This window comes from Oryctolagus cuniculus, chromosome 7 (assembly GCF_964237555.1).
Source record: "Oryctolagus cuniculus chromosome 7, mOryCun1.1, whole genome shotgun sequence".
In the NCBI taxonomy this organism is placed as follows: domain Eukaryota; kingdom Metazoa; phylum Chordata; class Mammalia; order Lagomorpha; family Leporidae; genus Oryctolagus; species Oryctolagus cuniculus.
In genome coordinates this window covers 94,174,132-94,201,789 of record NC_091438.1, presented here as the reverse complement: position 1 = coordinate 94,201,789, position 27,658 = coordinate 94,174,132, and the positions used below count along the sequence as shown (strand labels likewise).

Sequence of the window (27,658 nt, the reverse complement as noted above, 5' to 3'; positions counted from 1 at the left end):
TTAAAAAAAGCTTAAAATCATATGAAACATTCTGATAATACTAAAAATAAATACATTTTACAGTAGAATGACTTCCCTTTGGGTTGTGGTATTAACAACTGAGTATCTCATTTTATAAAAACTATTTAGACAAATTCAAAATCATGCACATAACATAATAACCAGAATTATAGGAATGAAATAGTACCAACATTTTTTTAATAGATGGGGAAACTATCACAAAAGTTGCAAACTTTTGCTCAACATTATACTAACAGTTAAAAAAAGCAACTGGAAGGGAGCTAGAGTGCTTCTTAAATCTAGTTCAATTATGCTATCTCTGTAAATAATGTAAATTTAAGAATATAGATATTCCACATTTAAATAAGAAAGTACCTTAAAAATAAATAAATTATTTAGTTATGATTGGTACCTCAAAACAAAAACACTACTTACATGAAAAACTGTACTTATTTAACCAGATTCTATAGAGATGTATTTTCTGAAATTTTTAATAAGATGATACCTCAGTAGAGAATAGAATAGAACCTACCAGAAGCTGGGAAAGTGAGGAGAAGAAGGTGGGAGACAGAAGATTGTACCCAGGTACAGGGGTACAGCTGGATAGGAGGGACAACGTTTAATAACTTCTATAGTAGAACAATAACTACAGCTAACACTACTTAATTATATATTTCAAAATAGTCGGGAGAATTCTGAATGTTCTCAACATTTTCAAATGCAAAAATTTATTATTTCACCCAATTCTGAACATTATATACTGTATAAGTATACTGAGATATCTTTATGAATTCCATAAACATGTACATTTCCATTCAATCTTTCACCTTATTCTGGATCATTAGACACTGTATAAGTATACAGAGATATCTTTCTGAATTCCATAAACATGTACAGTTATATGTAAAAAAGAAAAAGATACATCAGGTCTTGATTATAATTTTTAAAAATCCTACTTCCTATTCTCACTGCCAATAAACTATTAGCATGATCCTTTCTCTCCAACAAAAAGTTTAAACAAAATAATTTGATGCTCTTATATTTTCAGAGCATTTAAAATAAATCAATGCAAGAGAAAGTACTATGCCGTAATGGGTAAAGCCACCGCCTGCAATGCACACATCCCATATGGGTGCTAGTTAGAGACCCAGCTGCTCCACTTCCAATCCAGCTCCCTACTAATGGCCTTAGAAAGCAGAAAAAGATGGTCCAAATGCTTGGGTTCCTGCCCCCACGTGAAAGACCCAGAAAAATACTCCTGGCTCCCACCTACCTTAGCCCTGGCCAATGCAGTCACTTTGAGAGTGAACCAGTGTATCAAAGATCTGTCTCTATTTCTCACTCTGTCTCTGTCTTTCCCTCTCTCTCTCTTTCAGATAAGCAAGTAAATCTTTTTAAAATCCACACTATTGGAAATAAAAGATGCTGGCACTCAGAGGAAAAGTCATTGAATGTTTGGAAAATTTTAAACTTAAAGCATCTACCTCCCGCGGCCAGCGCTGTGGCACAGCAGGTTAACACCCTGGCCTGAAGTACCAGCATCCCATATGGGTGCCAGATCGAGACCTTGCTGCTCTACTTCTGATCCAGCTCTCTGCTATGGCCTGGGATAGCAGTAGAAGATGACCCAAGTGCTTGGGCCCCGGCACCCACATGGGAGACCCAGAAGAAGCTCCTGGCTCCTGATATGGTCAATTTGGGGGTGAACCATCTGATGGAAGAGCTCTCTCTCTCCTGTGTAACTTTTTTTTTTTTTTTTTTTTTTGGACAGGCAGAGTTAGACAGTGAGAGACAGAGAGAAAGGTCTTCCTTCTGTTGGTTCACCCCCCAAATGGCCACCGTGGCCAGCGCACTGCACCAATCCGAAGCCAGGATCAAGGTGCCTCCTCTCGGCCTCCCATGCGAATGCAGGGCCCAAGCACTTGGGCCATCCTCCACTGCCCTCCTGGGCCACAGCAGAGAGCTGGCCTGGAAGAGGTGCAACAGGGACAGAATCTGGAGCCCTGACCGGGACTAGAACCCGGGGTGCTGGTGCTGCAGGCGGAGGATTATCCTAGTGAGCCGTGGCGCAGGCCGTAACTCTTTCAAATAAATAAATCTTTTTTTTTTTTTTGACAGGCAGAGTGGACAGTGAGAGAGAGAGAGAAAGGTCTTCCTTTGCCGTTGGTTCACCCTCCAATGGCTGCCGCGGCCAGCGCGCTGCAACCAGTGCACCGCGCCGATCGGATGGCAGGAGCCAGGTACTTATCCTGGTCTCCCATGGGGTGCAGGGCCCAAGGACTTGGGCCATCCTCCACTGTACTTCCTGGCCACAGCAGAGAGCTGGCCTGGAATCTTTAAAAAAAAAAAAAAAAAGCATCTACCCCCCTCCTCACACCCATATTTGTGCCAACCTAATGGGGTGAACATGGGTATTATTCTATAGCCTTGTGAAATGAGTTGAGAAGGCCAAACAAGCAGTTTTCCTCATAACATATGAATTTAAACATCTTTTGCATTTCAAAACTCTTGAAAATATTCTTTACAAATTATTCAAAACCTCCATGTGAAGCTAAGCTACACCTATAATTTTTCTATTTCCTCAATTTGTTCTTCATGAACACACTAACAAAATACACTTTAAAACAGTGGACATGAAAGTATTTAATTCAATAAATAAAACAGGTTACTTACCAATAATGCTGATTCTGACATATAAAAAAAGAGATAACCATGATTGCAATTATAGGGCTTAATCTGAGTAGAAAATTCTTGACAACTGAGTACTCAAGACCTGCTCTATGAGAGTTCTCTATCTAGAAACCCAAAAGTCTATGTAGTAATTCCTCACTGGATGAAATTACCAAGCAGAGCTCAGACTAGAAGACAGAAATACAATCTCATTTGTATCATGATTCACGATATTTCAAACAACAAAAATGCTTTAATTATGAGTTAGAAAATGTGTGTTATGGGGCCCCGGCATTGTGGCACAGCAGGTAAAGCTACCGCCTGTGTTACCAGCATTTCCATATGGGTGCTGGTTCAAGTCCCAGCTGCTCCACTTCCAATCCAGCTCCCTGCTGGATTTCCCTGGGAAAGCAGCAGAATATGGCCCAAATGCCTGGGCCTTTGCACACACGTTGGGGACCTAAAAGAAATTTCTGGCTCCTGGCTTGAGTCTGGCCCAACTCCAGCTGATGCAGCCATTCAGGAAGTGAAGCAGCAGATGAAAAATCTCTCTCTTCCTCTCTGTAACTGTGCCTTTCAAATAAATTTAAAAAGTAAATTTTTAAAAGAAAATATGTATTATATAATTCCGTCTATCCTATTTTAAATGTATATGTAATGCCATCTACTTCTAAACTGTCATGAGTGTCAAATGAAAAACTACATGAAATTGCTTTGTGAATTATGAAGCACTGTCGCTCCCCCCTCTTCGCGGAGGAACGACACAGGACCCTGCGCTGCTCTTTTGTCTGCTGGTTCTTCCCGGGTTGGATGCCGGATCCTTCCACCTCCGTGGAAGGGCGGCTCCCCCTGCCACTTTCCCCACTTCCGCGGGGGAGCGGCACACCGTCGGCCGGCTCTCTCGGGGGCTGCTCAGATGTTCCTCCAGGTGTTCCTGGTGCATGTTGTCTCCTCCTTTATAGTCCTCTTCCACCAATCCCAACTCTGCTACCCACACGCCGAGCACGCTGCTCTCCTCCAATCAGGAGCAGGATCAGCTCCTGCAGGTTATTGGTCGAACTGGAGGCAGCTGTGTAAAAGTTGTTTACTCCTCTCCCAGCGCCATATTGTGGGAGAGCAGATGCATAGAATAAGTCTTAATTCCAGTAACTTAGTCTAGTCCGAGTTGCTCCCCAAAAAGCACAAAATCTATCCCTAGTCCTAGAGTTTTTCTGGCCTCTTGAAAGAAATCATTTTGATCATTGGGCAAAGTAGATTCTAAGGTAATCAATATATATGAACTGACACATTATCTCTATGTAACTTCCTTGATAAAAAATATCAAATGTTTCATTAACTAGAAAATAAGCACATTGCAACCAAAGGACATATTTAGCATCATCAGCATTTTCAGAGAACTAAGTTTAAAAGTTACAATTCTTAGAAATATCTTTAATATGGCTTAAAAATAAGATTCTCACCTGGAAAATACTTGAGTAATATACTTGTATACCAGAGCAAAACATAAGATTCTCCCTGGAGAGTACATAAGCAATACACTTACATGTTCATTATCTAGAAACTTAAAAATTGGTTTAAATGTTAACAATCTGTTATCAACGAGTTCATCTTAGCAAGGTCTTAGCAAGACCTCAGAAATCCAGAAACCCTAAATTTGACCTTTCATATGTATGTTTATAATTAATTAATTATAATTAATTAATGTTTATAATTAGTGCCAAAGATCCTTAAATGAAGCTATCCAAGCCCTGTCAATATAAATTTAAGTAATTTTACACAATGAGAATTCAAGGTAGCTGGTTTGAGTCTCAAGGCTCCACTTACAATCCAGCTCCCTGCTAATGGCATGGAAAAAGCAGTAGAAAGCTCAATTGCTTGGACCCCTGCACCCACATGGGAAACCCAAATCAAGTTTCTGACTCTGGCCTGGCTCAGGCCCACCGTGCAGCCATCTAGGGAATGAACCAGCAGAGAGAACTCTCTCTCTTTCTGTGTCTCCCTCTGTCTCTTTAACTCTTTCAAATAAATAACTAGGTCTCTTTTTTCTTTTAAGATCTATTTATTTGAAAGGCAGAGTTACAGAGAAATACACACACACACACACACACACACACACACACAGAATGAGAAAGAGATCTTCCATCCACTGGTTCACTCCACAGATGGCTGCAATGGCTGGAGCTGGACTCATCCAAAGCCAGAAGCAAGAAGTTTCATCCAGGTCTCCTACATGGATGCAGGGCCCCAAGGACTTGGGCCATCTTCCGCTACTTTCCCAGGAGCATTAGCTGAGAGCCAGACTGGAAATGGAAGAGCTGGGACTTCAACTGGTGCACACATGGGGTGCTGGCACTGCAGGCAACAGCTTTACTGGTTATGCAATGGTGCCAGCCCCATAAATAAATATTTTAAAATAAAGAAAATGAAAATTTATTTTCCAATGATTCCTTTTTTAACTGGATGAAATGCTCTGAACTTCAAAGCCCAGGACCTGAAATCATCTTTATTTATATTTCCTAGAGAGAACTTCAAAACTTAAGAGATTAATTTCAATGCTTCTGATTCAAAATCAGCAAAAGCATACTTCCAAACAGAAAGGCAATCATAGGTAAGTGCATGATCTCAGTCAAGCCATTCAGACCACAAAGGGAGTGACTAGGTATTATCTACCACTCCAACATGACAACAGAAAGCTTTAAGATAAAGTGCATTTCTTTTGATCCCCACATTCTAATCTCTGAGAAGGCCTGTCTAGTAAAATAATCCACAGCTTGGAATCTTGCCAGAGAAAAAGATACTCTCTAGTCCCTTGATCGCAGTCAGGTTATCCACTTGGAAAAATAAATATATAAAAGCTCATATGAGTGTATGTGCTAGAGAAGAGGAATGGCACTGACAGAGACAACAGGGTAAGTAAGCATCCAGAATACCTGCAGATTCCCCTCCCTGGCCTATGGCCTAATTTACCATAAATCAAGTCAAAGTTCAGAATCCTACACACAGCATCATTTCAAATATTTACAAGTAATAAGATAACACTATATGTGATATGACTACAAGCATGATGAATAAATTGTAAACTGAATATTAGGAAAGAATGCTGCTGATTAAATTATAATTGATGGCTTAAAGGGGTGTTTCAATTAAAATAAGGTTGTTATGTTTACATCGCTGAAGAAAACTATGACATACTCATTATTTTGCATTAATGATCTATTTTTAAAACTGGCTATCATTAAGTACACTCATTCAGTACTGGTAGATACTGGGCAATACTCAATCCCAGTTTCAAAAGGTAATTATCCAGAGAATTTTCTAGCACAGGGAAAACACGGGAAAAAAATATTTGACAGCCTGTATACATGTCTTGTCTGTGTACAACAGAATAATAATCCATCTACACTAAGTGCTTTCCTTTTTTTTTTTTTTTTGCTTTGTTTTTTAACAGTAAGTGCCTTTTAGCATCATTCGAGACTTGAAAGCACTTGATAGGCATAACACTATGCTATTTTTAACAATGACAACTCAGTTAAGTGCCAACATTACAGTCAGTCATTGGAGTTCCAGATTAAAAAAATATATGAATAAGAGCCTGCATTGTGGCACAGTGGGTAAAGCTACCGCTAGTGACACCAGCATTCTATATAGGAGCCAGTTTGTGTCCCCACTGCTCTACTTCCAATACAGCACCATGCTAATGGCCTGGGAAAAGCATGGAGGATGGCCCAAGTGTTTAGAACCCTGCCACACACGTGGGAGACCCAAATGAAGCTCTTGGCTCACGGCTTCAGCCTGTCCCAGTGCTGGCAGTTACAGCCACCTGGGGAGTTTACAAGTGGATGGACGATCTCTCTCTCTCTCTCTCTCTGCCTCTAACTCTTTCAAACAAATAAATAAATAGATCTTTAATATCAATATAGGATTGGAGTCACAGGGTAAGAAAATGGGACGTTACTAAATAAGAGTACATCTGATCAAATACGCTGTTCCCAATTTTCCTTATCACTGAAAAACTAATTATGATGCTCCCTCTCCATCTCATTTTCCCCCATTTGCTTCCTTTGAAAAAAGGAAAAGTTAAAAATGAAGTGTCAAAGATGTGAGCTTCAATAATTTTGAAGCAAGGCCAAAAAAGCAAAAATGAGTGACTTCTTTTGTTCAAAATTACCCAATGAGGCATTGAAAATACTATATGAAAGAAGTAAGTAGCACCCAAATTCCAAAGGACTCTGCATATCCAAAAGAACCCATGGAACTGTACTGCTGTCATCCACAAAGGGTTATTAATGTGGAACATCACCTTTTAAATGTTATGGCTATTAGTTTTAGAAAACTGTGGCAGAAGGGAGCATTGCGGGCACCATCTTGCGGTGAGGATGGTTCTGCCCTGGTCCGCTCCTTGCAACTACACTGAGGGGAACCAGGCAGGTGCTTAGCATCTGTAATGTGTTCTATTACAAATGCCCCACAATAAGGTAATTATGTGAGAAAATAATAAATGTGTCAATCTTCCCAGGGGGGTGGGGAGAAAATTGCTTTATGAAAACACCAATCTTCAGAAATCCCATCAAGGGGCTGGCACTGTAGAATAGCAGGTTAAGCCACCACTTGTGTAGTCCCATATCAGACTGATGGTTCTAGTCCTGGCTGCTCTGCTTCAAATTCAACTTCCTGCTAATGTGCCTGGGAAGGCAGTAGAGAATAGTCCAAGTAATCTGGCCCCTGCAGGAGGCTAAAGTGGAATTCCTAGCTCCTAGCTTCAGCCTGGCCCAGACAGACCTGGCCTTTCAAAAAATATTTATTCTCACCAGGTGGTCTTTTTACAAAAAAAAAGTAATAATATAGTGAATTATTAGAAAAATATATTCCAGAATTAAAAACTAGCCAGAGCTTAGGATAGCATCTCTTTTGCTAAAGTAACAATAAAAAGCAAATAGCAAAATAGATAAAATATAATTTTGTAAAAATTCGCACTGCTTGAGATTTTGGTATTTCCCCAAGACATATGACTGTTTCCTTGCACCTGCAGATAAATATCTCTACTTTTGAAAACTGATAACTAAAAAGGGTGGATATCTGACATAATGGTTAAAATGCAGGTTAAGACACCTGCATCCTACATATGAGTGTCTGGGTTCAATGCCCAGCTCCAATTCCTGACTCCAGCTTCCTACCAATGCAGACTCTGGAAGGCAGTGGTGATGGCTCAAACTGGCCCCAACTCAGCTACTGTAAGCATTTGGGAAGTAAATGAGAGAATGGGAGCTCTCTCTTTCTCTGTCCACCAAATAAATAAGCAACTACAAAACAAAAACCTGAAACTATTATGAACAGCAATGACTCCATTTACTCCTATCTGAAAAAAAAAATTCATTTATAAGCTGTTTTTTCTATCTCAAATTGGACTTCAAGCATATCAAATACATGGGACTCCTAACATTTTCCCAAGTATATTTATAAGATTCTCAGATAAAAATATCACTTAAAAAAGCACCCAATGGGCCAGTGCTATGGCGTAGCAGGGAAAGCCACCACCTGCAGTGCTGGCAACCCATATAGGCACTGGTTGGAGACTTGGCTGCTCCACTTCCAATCCAGCTACCTGATAATACACCTGAAAAAGCAGCAGAAGATGGTCCAAGTACTTGGACCTCTGCACCCACATGGAAGACCCGGAAGAAGCTCCTGGCTCCTGGCTATGGATTGGCTCAGCTCTGGCCATTGTGGCCATTTGAGGAATAAATCAGCAGATGGAAGATCTCTCTCTCTCTGCCTTTCAAACAAATAGACAAATCTTTTTTAAAAAAATACTCAAGAATTAGACCTATGCTCAAAGGCTATCAAGGACCATACACAAATCTGAATTATTTATATTATACACAAAAAAGAATAGTACATCCCATAACCAAGATTTAATACTTTGATCTGAACACACCAAGTCTAGCAACTGTCACAACAAAAAAACATCAGAAAAGTTCCTCAAATCAAAGTATTTTTGCACAGGTGAATGATCTGTGATTCTGATTCAAAGTCTACCCGGGGCGGGGGGGAACCACATTTGGCACAGTGGTTAAAACATTGCTTAGGGCTTAGGATGCCTGCATCCCATATCGGAGTCTCCTGGGTTAAATCCTGGCTCTGCTTCTCATGCAGCTTACAGCAATGAGCACCCCAGAAGGCAGCAGGTGATGACAGGTACTTGAATCACTGTCACCCACAGGGGAGACACAGAATGAGTTCCAGTCTCCTGGCTTTGGCCTGGCCCAACCTTAACTGTTGAGAGCATTTGGCACTCAAGTTCTCTCTCGCTCTCTCTCTCTCTTTCAAACAAACAAATTATATATATATTTCTGTTAAACAAACAAAATAAAAAGCCTACCCTATAGGAATAAGGATGATTAACTTATTATGTAAGCCTGTGTTTTCTATTGTTGCTCATAGTTTTTATGGTAAGTACTTTGTGTTACAGTTCTTCTGGATCATTAGATACAGTTGGCTCAAATACATTTACATTAGTGCCCAGAATACCTTAAAGTGAAACTGTGAAAAATTTGGACACAAAATTCCTTATAACAAAGGTACCTAATGCAAAGATTGAGGCAATGATTTTTGAGATAGTCTTCTCTCATCCTCAAAATCAGGAAAACCTATGTTAAATGTTTTATGTTAACTACATAGTAGACAACTTGTTACTATGCTAATTACAATATACAACTACCTGTCACAGTTTTAAAAGTAACATCTACCTCTGTAAATCACAAATGTCAAAGATAAAAGCAGATTTCTAGGGGCCAGCACTGTAGCACAGTGGGTAAAGCCACTACCTGCAGTGCCGACATCCCGTATGGGTGCCGGTTTGTTTCCTGCTAATAAGCACCCTGGGAGACAGCAGGTGATGTCTTGGGTAATTGGGTCCCTGTCACCCATAAGGGAGACAAGATAAAGTGCTGAGCACGAGGCTTTGGCCTTGCCTAACCCCAGCTTTTGCAGTCATTTGGTGAGTGAACCAGTAGATGGGAGCTCTCTCTCTGCCTTTCAAATAAATAAATATTACTTCTAATATTTTTTTAAAAAACACTACTAATACACAATTATGGATAGTGAAAACTTGGGGAATAAGAAACAAAGCAGAATTCATGGTTACCATATTTACACATACTCTTTGTTGTGTTTCAGTGCCACATGATCTGATTCAAAGTAATAAACATCAGGATCATCATCTTCCTCTTCTGTAATGTGCTGATTGGCACTCTCTTTGGCAGATGGCAAATGTCCAATATTGAGTCTTGCTTCTGAGGATGGCTTACTTAGTCCATCACTTCCGTAATTTTGAGAGTCACAACATTTATCTTTTTCATTTTCAGAAATTTCATCAGGATTTGTGAGAGACTCACTTACATTATCACTAACAGTTGGATTTGTTTCAGTGGGACTAAGATTATTCTCCTCAAATTGTCCATTTTCTCTGCAAGGAGAACTGTTTTTAGTGGGACTACCTCTGGGTACCGCCCTTCGTGGTGAAGTTCTCAAGGTATAGCGATGTTCTTGAGGTTCTGATAAAGACATCATTTGAGCTGAAACACAGTCTAGAACAGAAGATGGTTCTGATTCTCCAGAGACTGGTGTACTTTCAAGAGCTGTGTCCAAGACGTTATTGGTGTTTTCGTTACACTGCTCTTTTGAGGCATTGCTATCTCCCACCACATCTACTTCTTCCTCAGAATCCCTTAAAGATGACTGAATTTCAGAAACAGGGCCTGTAGCTGGCTCAGTAGTCAGCTGATTAACATGTTCCACAGGCAGGCAGGCAGTTACTATTTTGTGGTCCTCCAACTTGACCTGCACTTCTGAATTTGTGCAAGGCACGTTATGGTCTACGTAACTGTCCTCCTTCCTACTATCAAGGAACATTGAAGTTTGGGTTTCCGAATCCCCATTTTCAGTTACTGATTTTTCCTGCAACACATAGGAACCAGTGCTATTTTGCTTAGTGTTCCCATCAGGCTGACAGTCATCACAGTTTATAACAGCTGAATCACTGTCATCAACACCATTGACAGTCAAATAGCCTGTGATTTCTTCAACTATTGCAGAATTAAGCGGCCCTTGCTCACTGAGATTCACCTTTTTAATTTCCCTTTTCTCACAATCATCCAGTATAAGACATCGACAAGCTCGTTTCGTCCCTTGAAAATCTGCATCATTGTCCACTACTGTACTCCTCTGTTCTACTGACTCCTTGTCTGATTTTATAGGTGAATCTTCCTCTGAACTGTTTGGTGCTTCAGATCTAAGACAACGCTTAATTCTTTTTAAAACTGGTGAAACAGGTTCTGTTTGCTTTCTCTCACAATTTTCTACAGCCTGCCTTTCTAAGTTATCCTTTTCTGAAGAAGACAGTCCTCTTTTCCTAGGGCTTACCCATGACTCCCGAGCACTTTGCTGTTTTAAATCAGTGGTTCTTCCATTGTTGTTTCCTTTCTGAATTTGCACAGGCTCTGGTCTCTTCTTTGGTGATCTTGATCGTACTTGAGAATGAGAAGAGATTTCTTCAGGGTGAGCAATGCTACGATTCCTTAAAGTTCTACCACAAAAAGATTCATCCAAGCCGTTTAACCCCACTGTTGATCTTGTAACACGAGTAGATCGGGAAGCAGCCATACTATGGCAAGTCCCTACATTACGGTCATCATGATCCACTCATTGGGAAACCTTCAAAAATGTAAACAAAATAATGAGAAAAAGGTAATAGTTAATATACCTAAAACAAAAGTACAAAGCTATAACTTTTAATCCAAGTATAGCCAATATTAATAAATTACATAATAAAATATTAACATTCCCAATATTATTAATGACAGCTAACAATTTTATGGCACTTAATGTGTTCTGGGAATCATTCTGTTTTACGTAAGTTAATTTGCTTAAGCTTCACAATAATTCAGATAAGTTCTATCATCCCTACTTTACAAATGAGGAGACAGGCACAGATAGTTTGAGCAGTATATGTAAGTTCACACAGCTAGAAAGTTATATGGCTAGAAAACATCCTCTCAACTTGCCTCATTGCGTATCTGTCTCTCAGACACAAAGTATTCGTAAAAGATCAATCTTAAAGATGGAATTTCATTTTGATTATTAAAATAATCTTCACAGCAGCAACCTTATAAAATCTATTCCAAGTATTTCTGATGTTTACTCAAAATATTTCCGAGATGTAGAAAAAGGCAGGCTCTACTCTTTTTAACTCACTCTAACTAAAATGAGTTTCAGGTTAAAAGAGTTTCAACCTAAACTCTTTGGCATCCAAAAAATCTGTGGCAGCAACAGAAATTTTTGTAATTAAACAGAATAGAAATCACAATTCTAGCTTATATTTGCTAAGGACAAAGCAAAACAAACCCAAGATTTCCTAGTTTCTAGCCATAATGTCATAAATCAGCAAGTGAAAGGAAGTGTTGTAAAAAAGATAGAAGATGGAAAAGAATATACTGAGGCAAATATTTACATTTAAGAAAGCACCTATAACCCCACCTTTTCCTTCTCAGAACTAGTATAAATAATGCATGCCAACTTCAATGTGCAATTTGGGCAATGAGCAAGTTTTCTCATATGGTTAGTTGGTGTTTCTAAGACAAAAATGACAGGATATTGAAAACTGCCCTGCTTGACCCACTTGGATAAACTTTGAACAATTTAGTGATATTTTCCAAAAGCTCTCCCAGTTAAGCAGAACAAAGAAACTATTAACATTTCAAGTCTCTATTCCCTTACTCTTTTTCTGTTAGCCTTTCATAGGGTATCAGCTACTTCACTGCGTAACTCTGAATGGGATACCAGATGATTAGAGAAAGAAGCCAATAATGGTTGCAAGTATACAGTTTGATAATCTCCTTCCTCTTCTTGCCTTTTGTCATCTCTCCTCTCATATAACCCTCCAAATACCATTCTATATCATCTGCCCCTGCAAATCTAATCCTTTGCTTCAATTAGAAGTATCTAACAAGTGACAGGTTAGAACTACAAAGACAAAGCAAAATGCTACCACATACAAAAAAGAAACATTACAGGAAATTGTCTCCCTGTTTCTTCCCTGCTGATACATGAATCAAGTAAAAAGTACCCTGTAAAATATGTAAGTTGGTTGAATAAGTTTAGTTATTAGTTTTTAATCAACGATTTTAAGAAGTCTTACAAGACTCATAGAACCAGCCCTGGAATTAACATACAATTAATTGTTCTAGAAACATGTCATAGCAATCAAAAGAACAATAGTATGGCCCACTTATGAGAACTTAGAAACATTTTCCTTACAGTAAACTCCTTCTATTTGGGGATTCATTAAAGGGACTCTGACATGCAATTCTATTTTGCTAACATAGTCAATATTACAGTCTTTCTGGTTTTATTCACAGGTATTAAACACTGCAATAAATTTCTACTTTTAATTTTAAAAAAAGTTAAACTTCAAATGATGTCTTAAAAGAACACAAACAGAAAAATTCTAAAACATAATTTATTTGTTTCAGGTACCCAAATCTTAACTCTAAAATTCGAAGGTTATTGATTTTTAAATATGAAATACCTGTATAAATATATACAGAAAACATAAAAGCTATAAGCTACTTTAAAAATGTAAACACAAATCTTTAATTTAATGTAAAATTAATTGTATTTATAATTTATGTTTCAGATATACTACTGGCAGAGTAACACTTTATAGACATACACAAAAATGAATCTATTATCAATTACTTTTTAAAATGAAACGTCAATTAGGGGCCAGCATTGCAGCATAGCAGGTAAAGCCACTGCCTGCAATGCCTGCATTCCATACGGTCCTGGGCACTGGTTTGAGTCCCAGCTGCTCCACTTCCAGTCGAGCTCCCTGCCAATGTCCTCAGAAAAGCAGCAGACAACCAAAGTGTTTGGGTCCCTGCCACCCACATGGGAGAACCAGACAACACTCCTGGCTCCTGATTTCGGTCTGGCCCAGCACTGGCCATCGCAGCCATCTGGGAAGTGAACCAGCGAATGGAATATCTCTGTGTCTCTCCCTCTTCCTGTAACTCTTTCAAATAAATAATAAATCTTTTTTTTTAATAAAAAGTCAACTAAAGGCATATAAACGTTTAAATTTTTCCAACAGACTTCCCTAGCCACTCTTTTCTTTCTACACAAATCTGAATAAAAGCAAAATCTCTATCTCATAATACAAATTTCCCCCAAAGAGATTTTTTAGGTAAAATAAATCTATTGTTACTAGTATTCAGAACTACTAATAAGGAGTATATATGTAAAAATCTATAAAATACTATGTACACTGATAGTCAATATTATTTACTTACCATTTCAGTGATTAAAATTAACATGGAAAGGTTAAATTTCAAAATTATGATTAAAAGACTAAACCTTTGTTTCTTCTCCCTAAAATTATTTTTATTCCATGTAAAAAATATAGTGAAGCCCAAGTTTTAGAGTTCTCAAATCCTGTACTATTAGTCCATATTTAAAGAGAATCTAATCTGTTTAATAATAACAAGGATTTTTTGTTTCCTATATTCTTCCAACTCAAAATGTGGCCTGAGAACCAGCATCATGGATATCTCTTGGAAGCTTGTTAGAAATGAAGAACAGCAGCCCTACCCCAAGACCTACCACTAAATCAGTTTCCCAAGTGATTGATAGAGATTTTAGGGTTTGACAGCACTATTTTAGAACACTGCACTAAGACAGAATTCTAACAGAAAGTACAGTCAGCAAGTTTCAAACTAAATTAGACCTATTTATAATGTACCAATTCCTTACTAGATACAAGTAGTAAAAAATTCATAAATAAGCCATGACCTAAGGAAGCACAAACTAGAGTACTATAAAAATCTCTTGACTGAAATTAACATATTTCATGCACTTAACAAAATAAATTAATTGATATTATGCAGATTTGAGTTAAGATTTTACCAATCTTCCCTCTGATAATTCTGATAATTTTTTCTTCTGTTGGAACATTTTCTTCCTATCTTTTACATTTTGGGTGAGCATATATAAAGGTACATATTTTCTATAGTTATCTGACAAACTGAAAGCAAAACTCCATTTTGAGAAAAGGGCTACCAAAAAAAGTAATAAAATTTTATATAAAGGGCCTAAAAATGTCTAGATTTTCTCAACATAATTTGCCATGCTTAGCAAACTAGTACATGCTAAAGCTGTTCGTTAGCTCTTTTTAGCTGCATAACACAATGTTACTAAGAAATCCATTGAAAATGTTTGGAGCACAAAATTATATATGTCTGACAAATATTAAGCTGCTAATGTATAGGAATGACTCAGTTACATCTCAGAAAATATCCGTACTGTAACTAAACAGGAAAACCATAGCAAGCACCAATTTGAAACCAGAAATTTAATCACTCTAGTTTTAGAATCAAAGAAAACCACTATTTAACATATTTATATAGGCAAAACCCAATCTAGAAACTAGGCTGAAGTTTTTCCTATATGTCACCCACCAACTATTGAACAGTAGCACTTTCTGGAATACAGAGGGAAGCAAATGTGATCACTAAAATTAAACACCTTTTCCCTGCCTCCTAAATTTTCATCCTGCGGAAAGACACATCTGATATGCGTCTCTCAGTCAAATTTCAGTCTGTCCAAAATCCTACTCACAATTCCACATATTCCACCCACTTATCTGATGTTGAACTATCTGAATCTTTTACTCAATTCTAACTACATAATTCTCAGACATTATCTGCTGTGCTTCAGATTATTAATTTGCAGTCCCTGTGATCATATCTGTAGAACTGCATCAGTAAAAAGTAAAAATAAATATTACACAAAAACTGCCGTGGCTGGCACTGTGGCACAGTGGGTTAACGCCCAGGCCTTAAGTGCCAGCATCCCACATGGGCTCTGGTTAGAGTCCCAGCTGTTCCACTTCCGATCCAGCTCTCTGCTGTGGCCTGGGAAAGCAGTAGAAGATGGTCCAAGTCCTTGGGCCCCTGCACCTATGTGGGAGACCCAAAAGAAGCTCCTGGCTCCTGGCTTCAGATCAGCACAGCTAGGTCTGTTGTGGCCAATTGGGAAGTGAACCATCGCGTGGAAGACCCCTCCCCCCCTTCTCTCTCTGTGTAACTCTGATTTTCACATACATAAATAAATCTTCAAAAAAAACCCTGCCCAATCTAATGAAATAGTGCTCCAGCTATTGCTTTTATTAAAAAGAAAGAAAATAAGGAAAAGAAAAGAAAAAGAAAGAGAAAAAGGAAAAGAAAAGATACCTCAAAAAGAATTCTAAACATAGTGCCTGAAGCCTTTTACATCTACTGTAATCACCAAAGTGCTATAAATTATTTTGGGAATTCAGGAGCTGGCAATCCTCCATTAACACCAATGTTTGAGTTGATATTATTATCTTATTTAGTTTTATTAAATGAACAATTTTTAGGAACCTAGTAACGATATAGCTATATACTTATGTAGACAATCAAAAGGAAAAGGAAAAACAAAGCAACTGAAGTGCCACCAATAATTGTTTTTCTAGTTGTCTAGAATATAAACATGAACTATCTAACCATGTTCAATCTATGCTTGTCATAATTCCTTTAAGACAAATCACTTCAGATATGCAATTACCACCAAATGCATAAGGTTAATAGCAGAAGAGTGAAACTTGGAGGCCTAACCATGTGATTAAACCTAAGGTTCTTAGTTGCCTCTTTGAGGTCCAGTAATAGGTACTGTGCTTTGTAAAGGAATTTCTGGGAAAATAGTACTGTGGCTTAAAAGATTCAGTTGCCACTTGCAGAGCACCGGTTCAAGTCCTGGCTACTCTGATTCCTATCTAGCTCCATACTAATGCGTCTGGGAATACAGCAAAGATGTCCTAATAGTCTGGGCCCCTGCCACCCATATGAGAGACCTGAATGGAATTTTGGCTCCTGGCTGCAGCCTGGACCAGCTCTGGGCATTGAAACCATTTGGGTAGTGAAATAGTAAATGAAATCTCTAACACTTTGCCTTTCAAAATGAATAATAAAATCTTATAAAAAGTAAAGGGATTTCTACTTTCTTCCCCAGTAAGAGACAGATATGGGGCCAGCACTGTGGTGTAGTGTGTAAAGCTGCCACCTGTAGTGCCTGCATCCCATATGGGCGCTGGTTCCAGTCCAGGCTGCTCCATTTCCAATCCAGCTTTCTGCTATAGCCTGACTCAAGTCCTGAACCTGTATGGGAGACCTGGAAGAAGCTCCTGGCTTCAGATCGGCGCAGCTCCAGCCATTGTGGCCAATTGGGGAGTGAACCGTTGGATGGATGAACTTTCTCTCTCTCTCTCTCTCTCTCTCTGTCTCTCTCTCTCCCCCCTTCTCTCTCTCTGTGTAACTCTTTCAAATAAATAAATAAACATAAAAAAAGAGACAGATTTGACAGATAAAGAGATAAATTGATCAATCTGGATAAATACACACTTAAAAAGACAACTGGGAAGAAAGAGAAGTCAAAGAGTTTCACGTTGTTCCTTGAAATATTTAGGGTGTCAAAAACAGTTAATAGTTCGGATATCCCAATATACTCAGTCAATTCATTTATTTTTCTATTGGGAAAACAGTAGGAAAATATTTCATCCTTAACCCATTCCCTATGTTCCCATGCTCCTATAAGCAGCTAGGAAGACTATACAATTTCCCATACAGGGAAAAAAAGTCTCCTTTCCTTACAAAACATTTTTTTTTTTCAAAATAGAGTTGTGTTCACTACTGCAAAACTAAATAACTTACCTGTAAAACCAAAGATCTATCATTGTGGAAATATTATCTCTTTTCCTTATATCCTGAAGGAGCTGGTGCTACGATCTAGAATAGAGCTTAAGCATCAGGGTTTCAGACTCTCAGCTTCAGCCATGGAGAATACTAGAACCTTCTAAACTCCTTTTTTAAAATAAAATAATAAAAAGAAGAATTAAAAAAGAAAATTAACTTAAGCTAATTAAGATTCACTCCTATAACAAGAAGAACTAGCAGGTAACAGAATCGGTTCATGGTGACATCTCTGATGCCTCTGGACAACTCTGTTGCCTAAAGGATATTAAGAAACTGGGATAGGATTTTTAGAAACAAACAGAAAGAGCTTGATATATACCAAATCCTTATAACAACATTTGTTTGAGTCAAAATGTGCCTCAGCTCATCTCAGGAGACTGTTTTAACACATTATGTGTTTTTACAGTGATCTAAAGATCACCCTTGATATGATTTCTCATAATAGAAGTTATAATCTCTTACTCTTATTCTAGAGGACTTCCCAAAAGTTGGGCTTAAAATTTGTAAAAGCTTGGGATTGAGCAACAACAACAACAAAAAACCATTTAGGTAATACATACCAACTAAGTCTTCTATACTCAGAGGATAACCTTGATGCTTACTAAAAGTGCTATAACACTCAATCATCAAAGGAAATTTACTATTTTTAGCATATGGATTTTCAACAAGGAAAAAAAAACAAGGATTTTCTGGTTTTAGTACCAAGTTAGCCTAATTATATTCCAAGTCTTGAAACAGTCTACTTAATTACAATTTTACTGTAATAATGTACTATGATATCTTTCTCAGAGAACGTACAACCTGGCTGAACAGGTTATTATGAGTGCCAATATGAAAACAAGGAGGAACACCAGGAAAAAGACCAGCATTTATTTATGATGAACATTATGAGCACAAAAGTAGGTAATCTAGAAGTGATACTATTTTTAATAAAGGATTAAAATGTAAACATTGATGTAATATCAAATCTTGTAAACTAGAGTTATTTCCTTATAAAAACAGATCACTGCTTTAGTCAGCTCTAGGGGAACAGGGCTGATCTACAGATGCCACCTCTCCCAAATATGCCATGTAAATTGCTGAAAAAGCACAACAGGAAAACTATCTAAACAAAAACATTTAATACTAATTTTTAAAGTTATCTAAATTAACATCAGCAGCAGAAACATGGACAAAATAAAATCCTACCAAAAGTAACTCTAGACCTGAAAATTCACTCTACTGGAAACAAACACTCCAACTGACCACTCCTTTGCACCCAACCCTGATGCCTTTCACAAACATGGCAAAGCATTATATTATATTATATATAGTACACAATGGTGGTGGCAATTATCACAAGAAAAGATGACCCACAACTTAAAATGTGTCTCCGGGCATGCATGAATGTGCCCATTCTAATACTCCTTATTAAGTTCTAGTCAATCATATTAGGATAGCTAAGTGATAAGGAGTCACTAACGATATATCATCCACTATGTATTTATAAGGCAAGAATATTTGTGACTGTTATTTTTCACGTAAGAATTGATACTTACAGCTGAGTTCTACCAGTAATAAGACAGAAAGGATCCTGTACATGTGTTTCTTAAAAGCCTAATACACTGAAAAAGAAACTTCAGTCAATTATTTCTAACTAACCCCACTTGGCTTTAATTAAGATTACAGTTTTTTCTTACCTTTTTAAAAGTGTTTCGCCTAGTATCTGAATCCCAAACGTCTGTATTTATCTGTCATCACTCTTAATGTCCATACATTGAGACTTCAGGTATTAATTATTTCTACGGTTCTACTAGCAAAACTTGGTATCTGTGAAGGAAAACCACAATATCATCACTATAGATGTGTTATTGTTTAGATTTGTGGATAAAAGTGATAAGATTTCTAAACATTTCTACAGCATAATTCATTTTCTAAACTTCACAAATAATTCCTACACTTAGCTAGGAAATACACGATATCTTCCACAGTCTAAGATGATTTGCTAACACTGTCCCAGGTTCTTATCAGAGAGTATTCACATAAAAGTTTGTTAAGTTTACTAAATTTAAGTCAAAATTCCTACGAGATGTGAAAGCTGACTACTAAGGTAGATATATCTCATTTCCCAAAATCTCTTAACTGTCCAGACATTAGTAGAAAAGTACACTTTTGCATTTTAAGACAGTATTAGGGAGGCCAGCGCCGCAGCTCACTAGGCTAATCCGCCACCTGAGGCGCCGGCACCCCAGGTTCTAGTCCTGGTCGGGGCTCTGGATTCTGTCCTGGTCACTCCTCTTCCAGTTCAGCTCTCTGCTGTGGCCCAAGAAGGCAGTGGAGGATGGCCCAAGTGCTTGGGCCTGCACCCACATGGAAAACTGGGAGGAGGCGCCTAGCTCCTGGCTTTGGACTGGCGCAGCGCACCGGCCATAGCAGCCATTCGAGGGGTGTACCAGCGGGAGGAAGACCTTTCTCTCTGTCTCTCTCTCTCTCTCACTAACTCTGCCTGTCAAAAAAAAAAAAAAAAAAAGAAGACAGTATTAGGGAATAAATCTATGCTGCATGAGAATGATATAAGGGACTGATATTGTGATGCAGTAGGTTAAACCATGGTCTGCAATGCCAGCACTGTATGTTCAAGTCCTGGCTGATTCACTTCCGATCCTAATCGGGAAAGCAGTGGAAGTTGGCCAAAATGCTTGGGCCCCTGTCACCCGTGTGGGGGACCTGGAAGAAGCTCCTGGTTCCTGGCTTTGGATTGGCCCAGCTCCAGCCATTGTGGACCATTTGAGAATGAATCAGCAAAAGGAAGATCTTTCTTTCCCTCTCTCTCTCTCTCTCTGTAATTCTACCTTTCAAATAAGTAAATCTTAAAAAAATGTTTTAAAAATTCATGACTACTTGAAATGTGATAACTTTTAAAGTAATCTTTTTGCTTTAGATTATTTCTCTGTAGGACAAATTTGTAAAAGGCATTCTGCAAGTAAATAAATTTAAAATGAATCAAGATGTAGATATATAAACATTCCTTGAAAATAAGCTTCTTAAACAGACATCATTATTGATTACCAGTCTTGAGAAATACATTCATGTGATTATGATGATGACAAAACCTATTATATGAAATATTTCAATCAGATCAACTGTGGAAAAAATGAATTACAAAACAATGTTTCACTCATCTATACCAACGAAAGAAGCCTTTGTATGGCTTTATAAAATGATTCTTCCCCAGTGTATCACTCCAAATTCCTACACAATAAAAATTCTGTACGGAAACATAGAAAACCCAACTATTGTTTTATGGATAAAATTTGTCAATAATCTTTAATCTTCAGATATTTGCAAAAAAATTCACTGAAAGAGTAATTAAGAAACTCTAGAAGCCAGCACTGTGGCATAGCAGGTTAAGCCTCCACCTGTGACACCACCATCCCATATGGGCACAGGCTCACGTCCCAGCTGCTCCTCTTCTGATCCAGCTTCCTGCTTACAGCTTGGGAAAGCAGTGGAAGATGGCCCAAGCCCTTGGGCCCTTGCACCTGCATGGGAGACCCAGAAGAAGATCCTGGCTCCCAGCTTCTGATCGGCTCAGCTCCGGTCACTGTAGCCATTTGGGGAGTGAACCAGTGGATGGAAGACCTTTTTGTCTCTCCCTCTATCGGTTACTCTACCTCTCAAATAAATAAAATCCTTTGAAAAAAAAAAAAAATGATTGTCTTGACATCTCATCATAAGCAATGCAATTAAACTAGCCAAAAGCCTTACAGCACTTCACTGTGTTCATTTCATTCACAGTACAATTTGAACTTAGCCATTCTGCAAAAATGCTACATGCTTCCTAGAACAAAACAAGCTTGAATTAGGAAAATTAGTATTTTTCACTTTAATTATTTAAATTACCACAGTAACATACTTCCAGAAGTTTAAAAGACTTACTTTGTTTTTTAAAAAGCACACGAAATCAAAAACAAACTATTTAGGCCCTATTACCAAAGCCTTCTTATTTATGCCTTGCTACAGAGCTTTGCTTGTTTTCATGTACTAATAAAATTCGTTGACTATGCAAGCATTCAAAAGCAAATACAAAAAGCAATCTTCCCTAAAAAGAATTACTTTTTCTACTACTTGCAGTCTAACACTGGTACTATTGTGTTAAACTGATTATAGGATCTCAGATTCATGGCACACAAGAAAGACTACAGAAAATCTAAAAATAGTAAAAGTTCTAGTGATATACATAGAAGAATTATAAGCCATACAACTTACTACAAAAGTGAAACTGTTAACTCCAAGCTAAATGCAACCCAAACTATGAGACATTGAAGCTTTTAAAACAGCTTGGAAAAATTCAAAAGAAGGGTTATACTACAGCTTCATAGTGAGTACCTGATTCTTCAGTTATTATTATAAATGAAAATACTAAATATGTACACTTTACTATATGATTTTAAAAGAGACACAAAGAGACACTGAAAGCCAGTTGTAAAAAGCACTAAGATAACAGTGAAACACCTTTCCCAAACAATCAAGCTCTCAGTTACTTGATACAAAGATATCAACAAAATTTTTATTTGAGGGGTCAGCACTGTGGCAGCAGCCATCGCCCATGATGCCAGCATCCCACATAAATGCTGGTGAAGGCAGAACTTGATCCCAAGTGCTCTGATGTGGAAATATTGGCATCCTAAGCAGCAGCTTAACCTGCTGCACCACAACACCTGCCTTGTACACTTTTAAAGAATGAATTGTATAATATTCTAAGGATGAATCTTAAAGAATTCTATATTTCTTTTAGGAAAGAATATTACAAATAACTTCATGGCAATAAATCCAACAATTTAGATAGAACAAATTCCTTAAAAAAACCACCAACTCCAAAAATTCATCCAAAGAAAAACGTTTAAATATCCTGAAAGATGATTGAATTCACAGTTGAAAATAGATAACAAAACTCCAAGCCAAGGGAAGTTCAGTGATGAATTCTGACTTTTCTACTGAGTGTACATTTATAGAAAATTATGACCAATTCCACATAAACGATTCAGAAAACAGAAGAATGCTTTCCAAACTTTTTATATGAAACAGCACTACTCTGATTCCAAAATCAGACACATGGGCCAGTATTGTGGCACAGCAGGTTAAGACGCCACCAGCATCCCATATGGGGGCAGTTCAAGTCTTCACCGCTCCACTTCCAAACCAGCTCCCTGCTAATGCACCTGGGAAAGCAGCAGAAGATGGTCCAAGTACTTGGACCTCTGTGATCTGCATGGGAGACCAGGATTGAGTTCCAGGCTCCTCGTTTCATGCTGGCCAGACCAGATTGTTGCAGCCATTAAATGTTATTCTATTTGAATTATTTTAGTCTATTCAAGAATTGCATAGAGGGAAACCAAATAATCCAACATACATTTTTAGAGCATTTTTGCTTCTGTGTGAATGTGAACTCAAAGTATAACAGAGGGCCAGCACTGTGATGCAGCAGGTTAAAGTCCTGGAACCAGTGCCTGCACCTCATGTGGGTGCCGGTTCAAGTCCTGGCTGTTCCTCCCAGCTCCCTGCTGATGCTCCTGGGAAAGCAGCAGAGGATGGAGAGGGTCCTTGGGCCCCTGCACCCACATGGGAGACCTGGAGGAAGCTCCCGGCTCCTGGCTTCAGATCAGCTCAGCTCTGTCTGTTGTAGTTATTTGGGGAGTGAAACAGCATATGGAAGTCCTTCTCTCTCTCTGACTCTAACTCTCTCTATGACTCTGTCTTTCAAATAAATAAATCTTAAAAAGTATAATGGGAAAGGAAACAAGTATATAATAATATTAATAATAAATCCAATTGAAAGAAGGAAGAAGAAAAAGATTAAGTAGGGGGCAGGCACTATATATAGTACAACAGGTTAAGGCGCCAGTTGGGAGCCCAGCACTCCGTATCAGAGTGCCTGGAATTGAGTCTCACCTCAGCTTCCAATCCAACTTCTTGCTAACATGCACCCAGAGAGGCAACAAATGATGGCTCCAGTACTTGGGTCCCTCCCACCAAAAGGGAGACCTGTATGGAGTGCCTGTTTCTTGGGTTTGGCATGGCCCTATCCTGTCTTTGTAGGTATTTGGGTAGTGAATTAGCAGATCGAAGATATCTCTCTCTCTCTCACATACACACATACATGCACACACATTCTGTCTCTCACATGCACACATACTCTGTGTTTCAAATAAAAGTACATTTTAAAAAGTTTAAACAGGAGGCCAGTGCTGTGACACAGTAGGTTAAAACTCTGCCTACAGTGTAGGCCCCGGTTTGAGTCTCGGCCGCTCCACTTCTAATCCAGCTCCCTGCTGATAGCCTGGGAGAACAGTGGAAGATGCCCCAAGTGCTTGGGCCCCTTGCATCCACATGGGAGACCCAGAAGAAGTTCCTGGCTCCTGGCTTCAGATCAGCCCAGCTTCAGCCATTCTGGCCATTTAGGAAGTGAACCAGCGGATGGACGACTTCTCCCTCTCAAATAAATAAATCTACCTTAAAAAAAAGTTTAGAGGCAGGCACTGTGGAGCAGCGGGTTAACACCCTGGCCTGAAGCACCGGCATCCCATATGGGCGCCTGTTTGATCCAGCTCTCTGCTATAGCCTGGGAAAGCAGTAGAAGATGGCCCAAGTCCTTGGGCCTCTGCACCCATGTGGGAGACCTGGAAGAAGCTCCTGGCTCCTGGCTTCGGATTGGCACAGCTCCAGCCATTGTGGCCAATTGGGGAGTAAACCATGGAATGGAAGACATCTCTCTCTCTCTCTCTCTCTCTCTCTGCCTCTCCTCTCTCTGTGTAATTCTTTCAAATAAATAAACAAATCTTAAAAAAAAAGTTTAAACAGGAAAATGACATGATCCAACTTTTGTCTCTCATTCTCATCCATTCAACGAACATTAATTGTGACTGCCTATAGTGTTGACACTGTTCTAGGCGCTGGAAATGCAAAGGCAAACCAAAAGTTTCTGCTATCACAGAGCTTACATCTTACATACACAAATCAAATATACATTACATAAGGTAAGAGGTGCTACAAAAAAGTAAAACCAAGTAGGCCAATGAAGATAGATGGGGTGGTCAGGGAACTCTCTAATGACCTAAAATCCAAACAGTGTTCATGCAGGGCCTGGTAGGTCACAGTAAGGACTTTGAACTCCATACTGAGAGAGATGAGAGCCACAGGAGAATTTTGGTCAAATAGTAACATGATTTGACATGTCAAAAGGATTATTCAGACTGCTATGTGGAAAATAGTCTACAGACAGCAAAAGAATGGAAAAATGGAAGATAGTTTGCAGGACTATTACTTCAATAGGGGAGAAATAATGGTGTAGTATTTGTGGAAATGGTAAGAAATTATCCACTTCAGCTTAAATTCTGAAGGCAAGTTCAACAGATTTCTCTAATGGAATGGATGCAGCACTGTGGAAGAGCAAATCAAATATTCTTAAACTACTCTTTTTCTGTCCAAGCAGTATTCCTCAGGGTTCTTAGTCCTCCTCCTGCTCTAGTCCTCTTTCAAAATTTTACAATGACTTCACTATGAAGTTTCCTAAATCTAAATATCAGCTTGAGGTGGGCATTCGGAGCAGCAGTCAAGATGTCTCTTGGGACTCTTGCAACCCACACTGGAGTGCCAGGGTTTGAGTCCTGCTAATGCATACCTTGGGAGGCAGGAGGTAAAGGTTCAAGTAACTTGGGTCCCTCCCATCCACATAAGAGACCTGGAGTGAGTTCCTGGATCTTATCGTCAGCTTGGTCCAGACCTGGCTGTTAGGGACATTTGGAGAGTGATCCAAAGAATGGAAGATCTCTATCTCTGCAACTATCTTATGTGTGTCTGCATTCCAAATATTTAAAAATTTTAATAAATATCAGCTTCTATATTTCCCTTTTGAGCTTCAGCTCCATATACCCAACTGCCTGCTAGACTCAAAAATAATCTCAAATTCTACTCATTCAAAACTGAATTCACCATCTTCCCTTGAGTCCAGTACTTATTATCTCCTCCAGAATTACTCAACTAAACAATCAAAATGAAAAAATACTCTACTGTTTAAATCAAAACCCTTAAGGTAAACTTTGTGTTTCCTTTTTCTTTGTCACCCAACCTGCCCACACATACTCCTACATATACCCTATCAGTCAAGATATTGGGGTAGAGGCAAAGCATAGAATGTGCACTTCAATGATGTCACAGTATAACAGTGAAGAATGTAACTGAATGTACTTTCTCTGAAATATTCTTGAGATAGAAATCCTACTTTAGGCCAGGTCATCAATGGCTTTCTTGGCATCTGCTTCTATGTAGTTAGGAATGCAAGAGAGCTCACCACACTCCTTGAATTCTAGTTCCTAAATATATAGTACTTCACTTTCTGACCACTATCAACTCTTGCATAGGTTGGTGCAACAGTTTCATTTCTGGTCCCCTAAGTCAAATCTTCCCTCTATCCAATCTATTATCCACACTGCAGTGTAAGTCTATCTAATCCAGGGGTAAGGAACCTTTTTTTCTGCAAAGGACCATTTGGATAGCTGTAACTTCATTAGCAGGCCATATAAAATTATCAAGTGAAAAATTAGCCTGTTATTAATTTATTGCATTTCAAATCCCACTTGCAGTTGCCTTGGCAGGGCCAGGCTACATGATTTCACCAGCCTCACATGGCCAAAGGACTAGATGTTCCCCGCCTTTGATTTAATCATATCAGTGGGGCTGGCACTGTGGTACAGCAGATTAAGCTACTGCCTACATCGTCAGCAGCCCACACGGGTGCCGGTTCAAGTCCTGGTTGCTCTACTTCTGACCCAGCTCCATTCTAATGTGCCTAAAAAGCAGAGGATGGCCCAAAGTGTTTGGGCTCTGGCACCCATGTGGAGGCCTGGATGAAGCTCCTGGCTTTGGCCTGGACCAGCCCTGGTCCAGCCCTGGTCATTGAAGCCATTTGGGTGTTAGAGTTGGATTGCTCTTGCCACCCCAAAAACGCTCCAAGAGACCTTCTCTCATGCAATTAACAAAGGGTAAGGTTTATTGATGATCCAACATGTCGGGGCCCCCGTCCCAGTACAGGCGAGCGGCCCCAAATAGTCTTGGGTTGGGGTTTTTATACACGTTTAAACAAAGAAAATCAATCATTGCATAGATCAGACAGAGGTATAGAGTCAACAATTGATACAAGTTAAGTGATTTTACAACCAGTTGATTTATGAATACAGGGAGTACAGGATATCGAGTAAGGGCCTGATTAGACCTCAGAGAACCATATGGCCTATACAGGGAGTATCAAAAAGCCTCCTATTGCCAAAAGGGAGGGCCACACAACAAACATAACAAGGTTGCAGGAACTGCCTTGATGATACCTAGGAATGCAGCTGAATGGCTATAAGGGACACATGGTGGGGTCAGGGTTCCAGGAGGCAAGGAGATATACGGTGACTTCTTCTATCTTACTTAGGTGAAACTAAGGTTACGCTCACATTGGGGTAATTTACTGACTAATTAACTTTATAGAGAATGGCTATGTAGAGCAAGTCTAACGAGGTCAGGAAAGTTCACCAGAGGAGGTGGGGGGGAGCGGCTTTTAACTTTTTAACCCTTCATGGGAGTGAAACAGCAGATAGAAAACCTTTCTCTTCTGTTCTCCCTCTTTCACTGAACTCTTTCAAATAAGTAAATCTTTAAAAAAAAAAAAAAACTGATTAAAAAATATATTAGCACTCACTTTCTAATCTGGGCCTAGCTCAATCTCTCTATTGAGTCTAAATGCCTCCAATCTCAAACTACTTTCTGTTCTCCAAATTTTTGATATTCTGTACTCTTTCATCTTCCACAGTTTATTCTACAAGTTTTCTCTACACCAACATCTATTCCTGCCCATCCCTCATATACAATTCACCTAAGTAAACTTCATTCTACCTTTTTCTTAGTTTTTAAGTTTTCCACTTAATGTTTCAAGGTCCTGAACTCAAATTTTTCACATCTCACTTTATACTCATCATAATTACTATTAGAATTACTCAGTTCACTGATGAGACACACTGAGACATTAACTTTTCCAAAGTCAGAGAGCTAGTAGCAATGGAAGATCCAGAAATGAAATCCTCATTCATAAACCAGGGATAAAAATAACACCTAGTTCTACAGCTTATTATGAGGATCATATC

At 38.8% G+C, this 27,658-nt stretch overlaps 1 protein-coding gene across 21 annotated transcripts in view; it reads right to left on the bottom strand.

Moving 5' to 3' along the window:
• Nucleotides 1-27,658, bottom strand: part of ZZZ3 (zinc finger ZZ-type containing 3) — a 110,692-nt gene that overhangs the window by 48,924 nt on the left and 34,110 nt on the right. For 6 of the 21 annotated variants that reach the window (XM_070078215.1, XM_070078222.1, XM_070078218.1 and 3 more), the window contains 3 exons: nucleotides 19,175-19,304; nucleotides 17,454-17,603; nucleotides 9,830-11,382 (listed from right to left, as the gene is read on the bottom strand). In XM_070078215.1, coding sequence (XP_069934316.1) covers nucleotides 9,830-11,331 — 1,502 coding nt within the window. In that variant the 5' untranslated portion in view covers nucleotides 11,332-11,382; nucleotides 17,454-17,603; nucleotides 19,175-19,304. Of the gene's footprint in view, nucleotides 1-9,829; nucleotides 11,383-17,453; nucleotides 17,604-19,033; nucleotides 19,100-19,174; nucleotides 19,305-27,658 lie in introns of all 21 variants that reach the window. The other 15 variants (XM_051857570.2, XM_070078233.1, XM_070078231.1 and 12 more) reach the window with 4 other exon arrangements.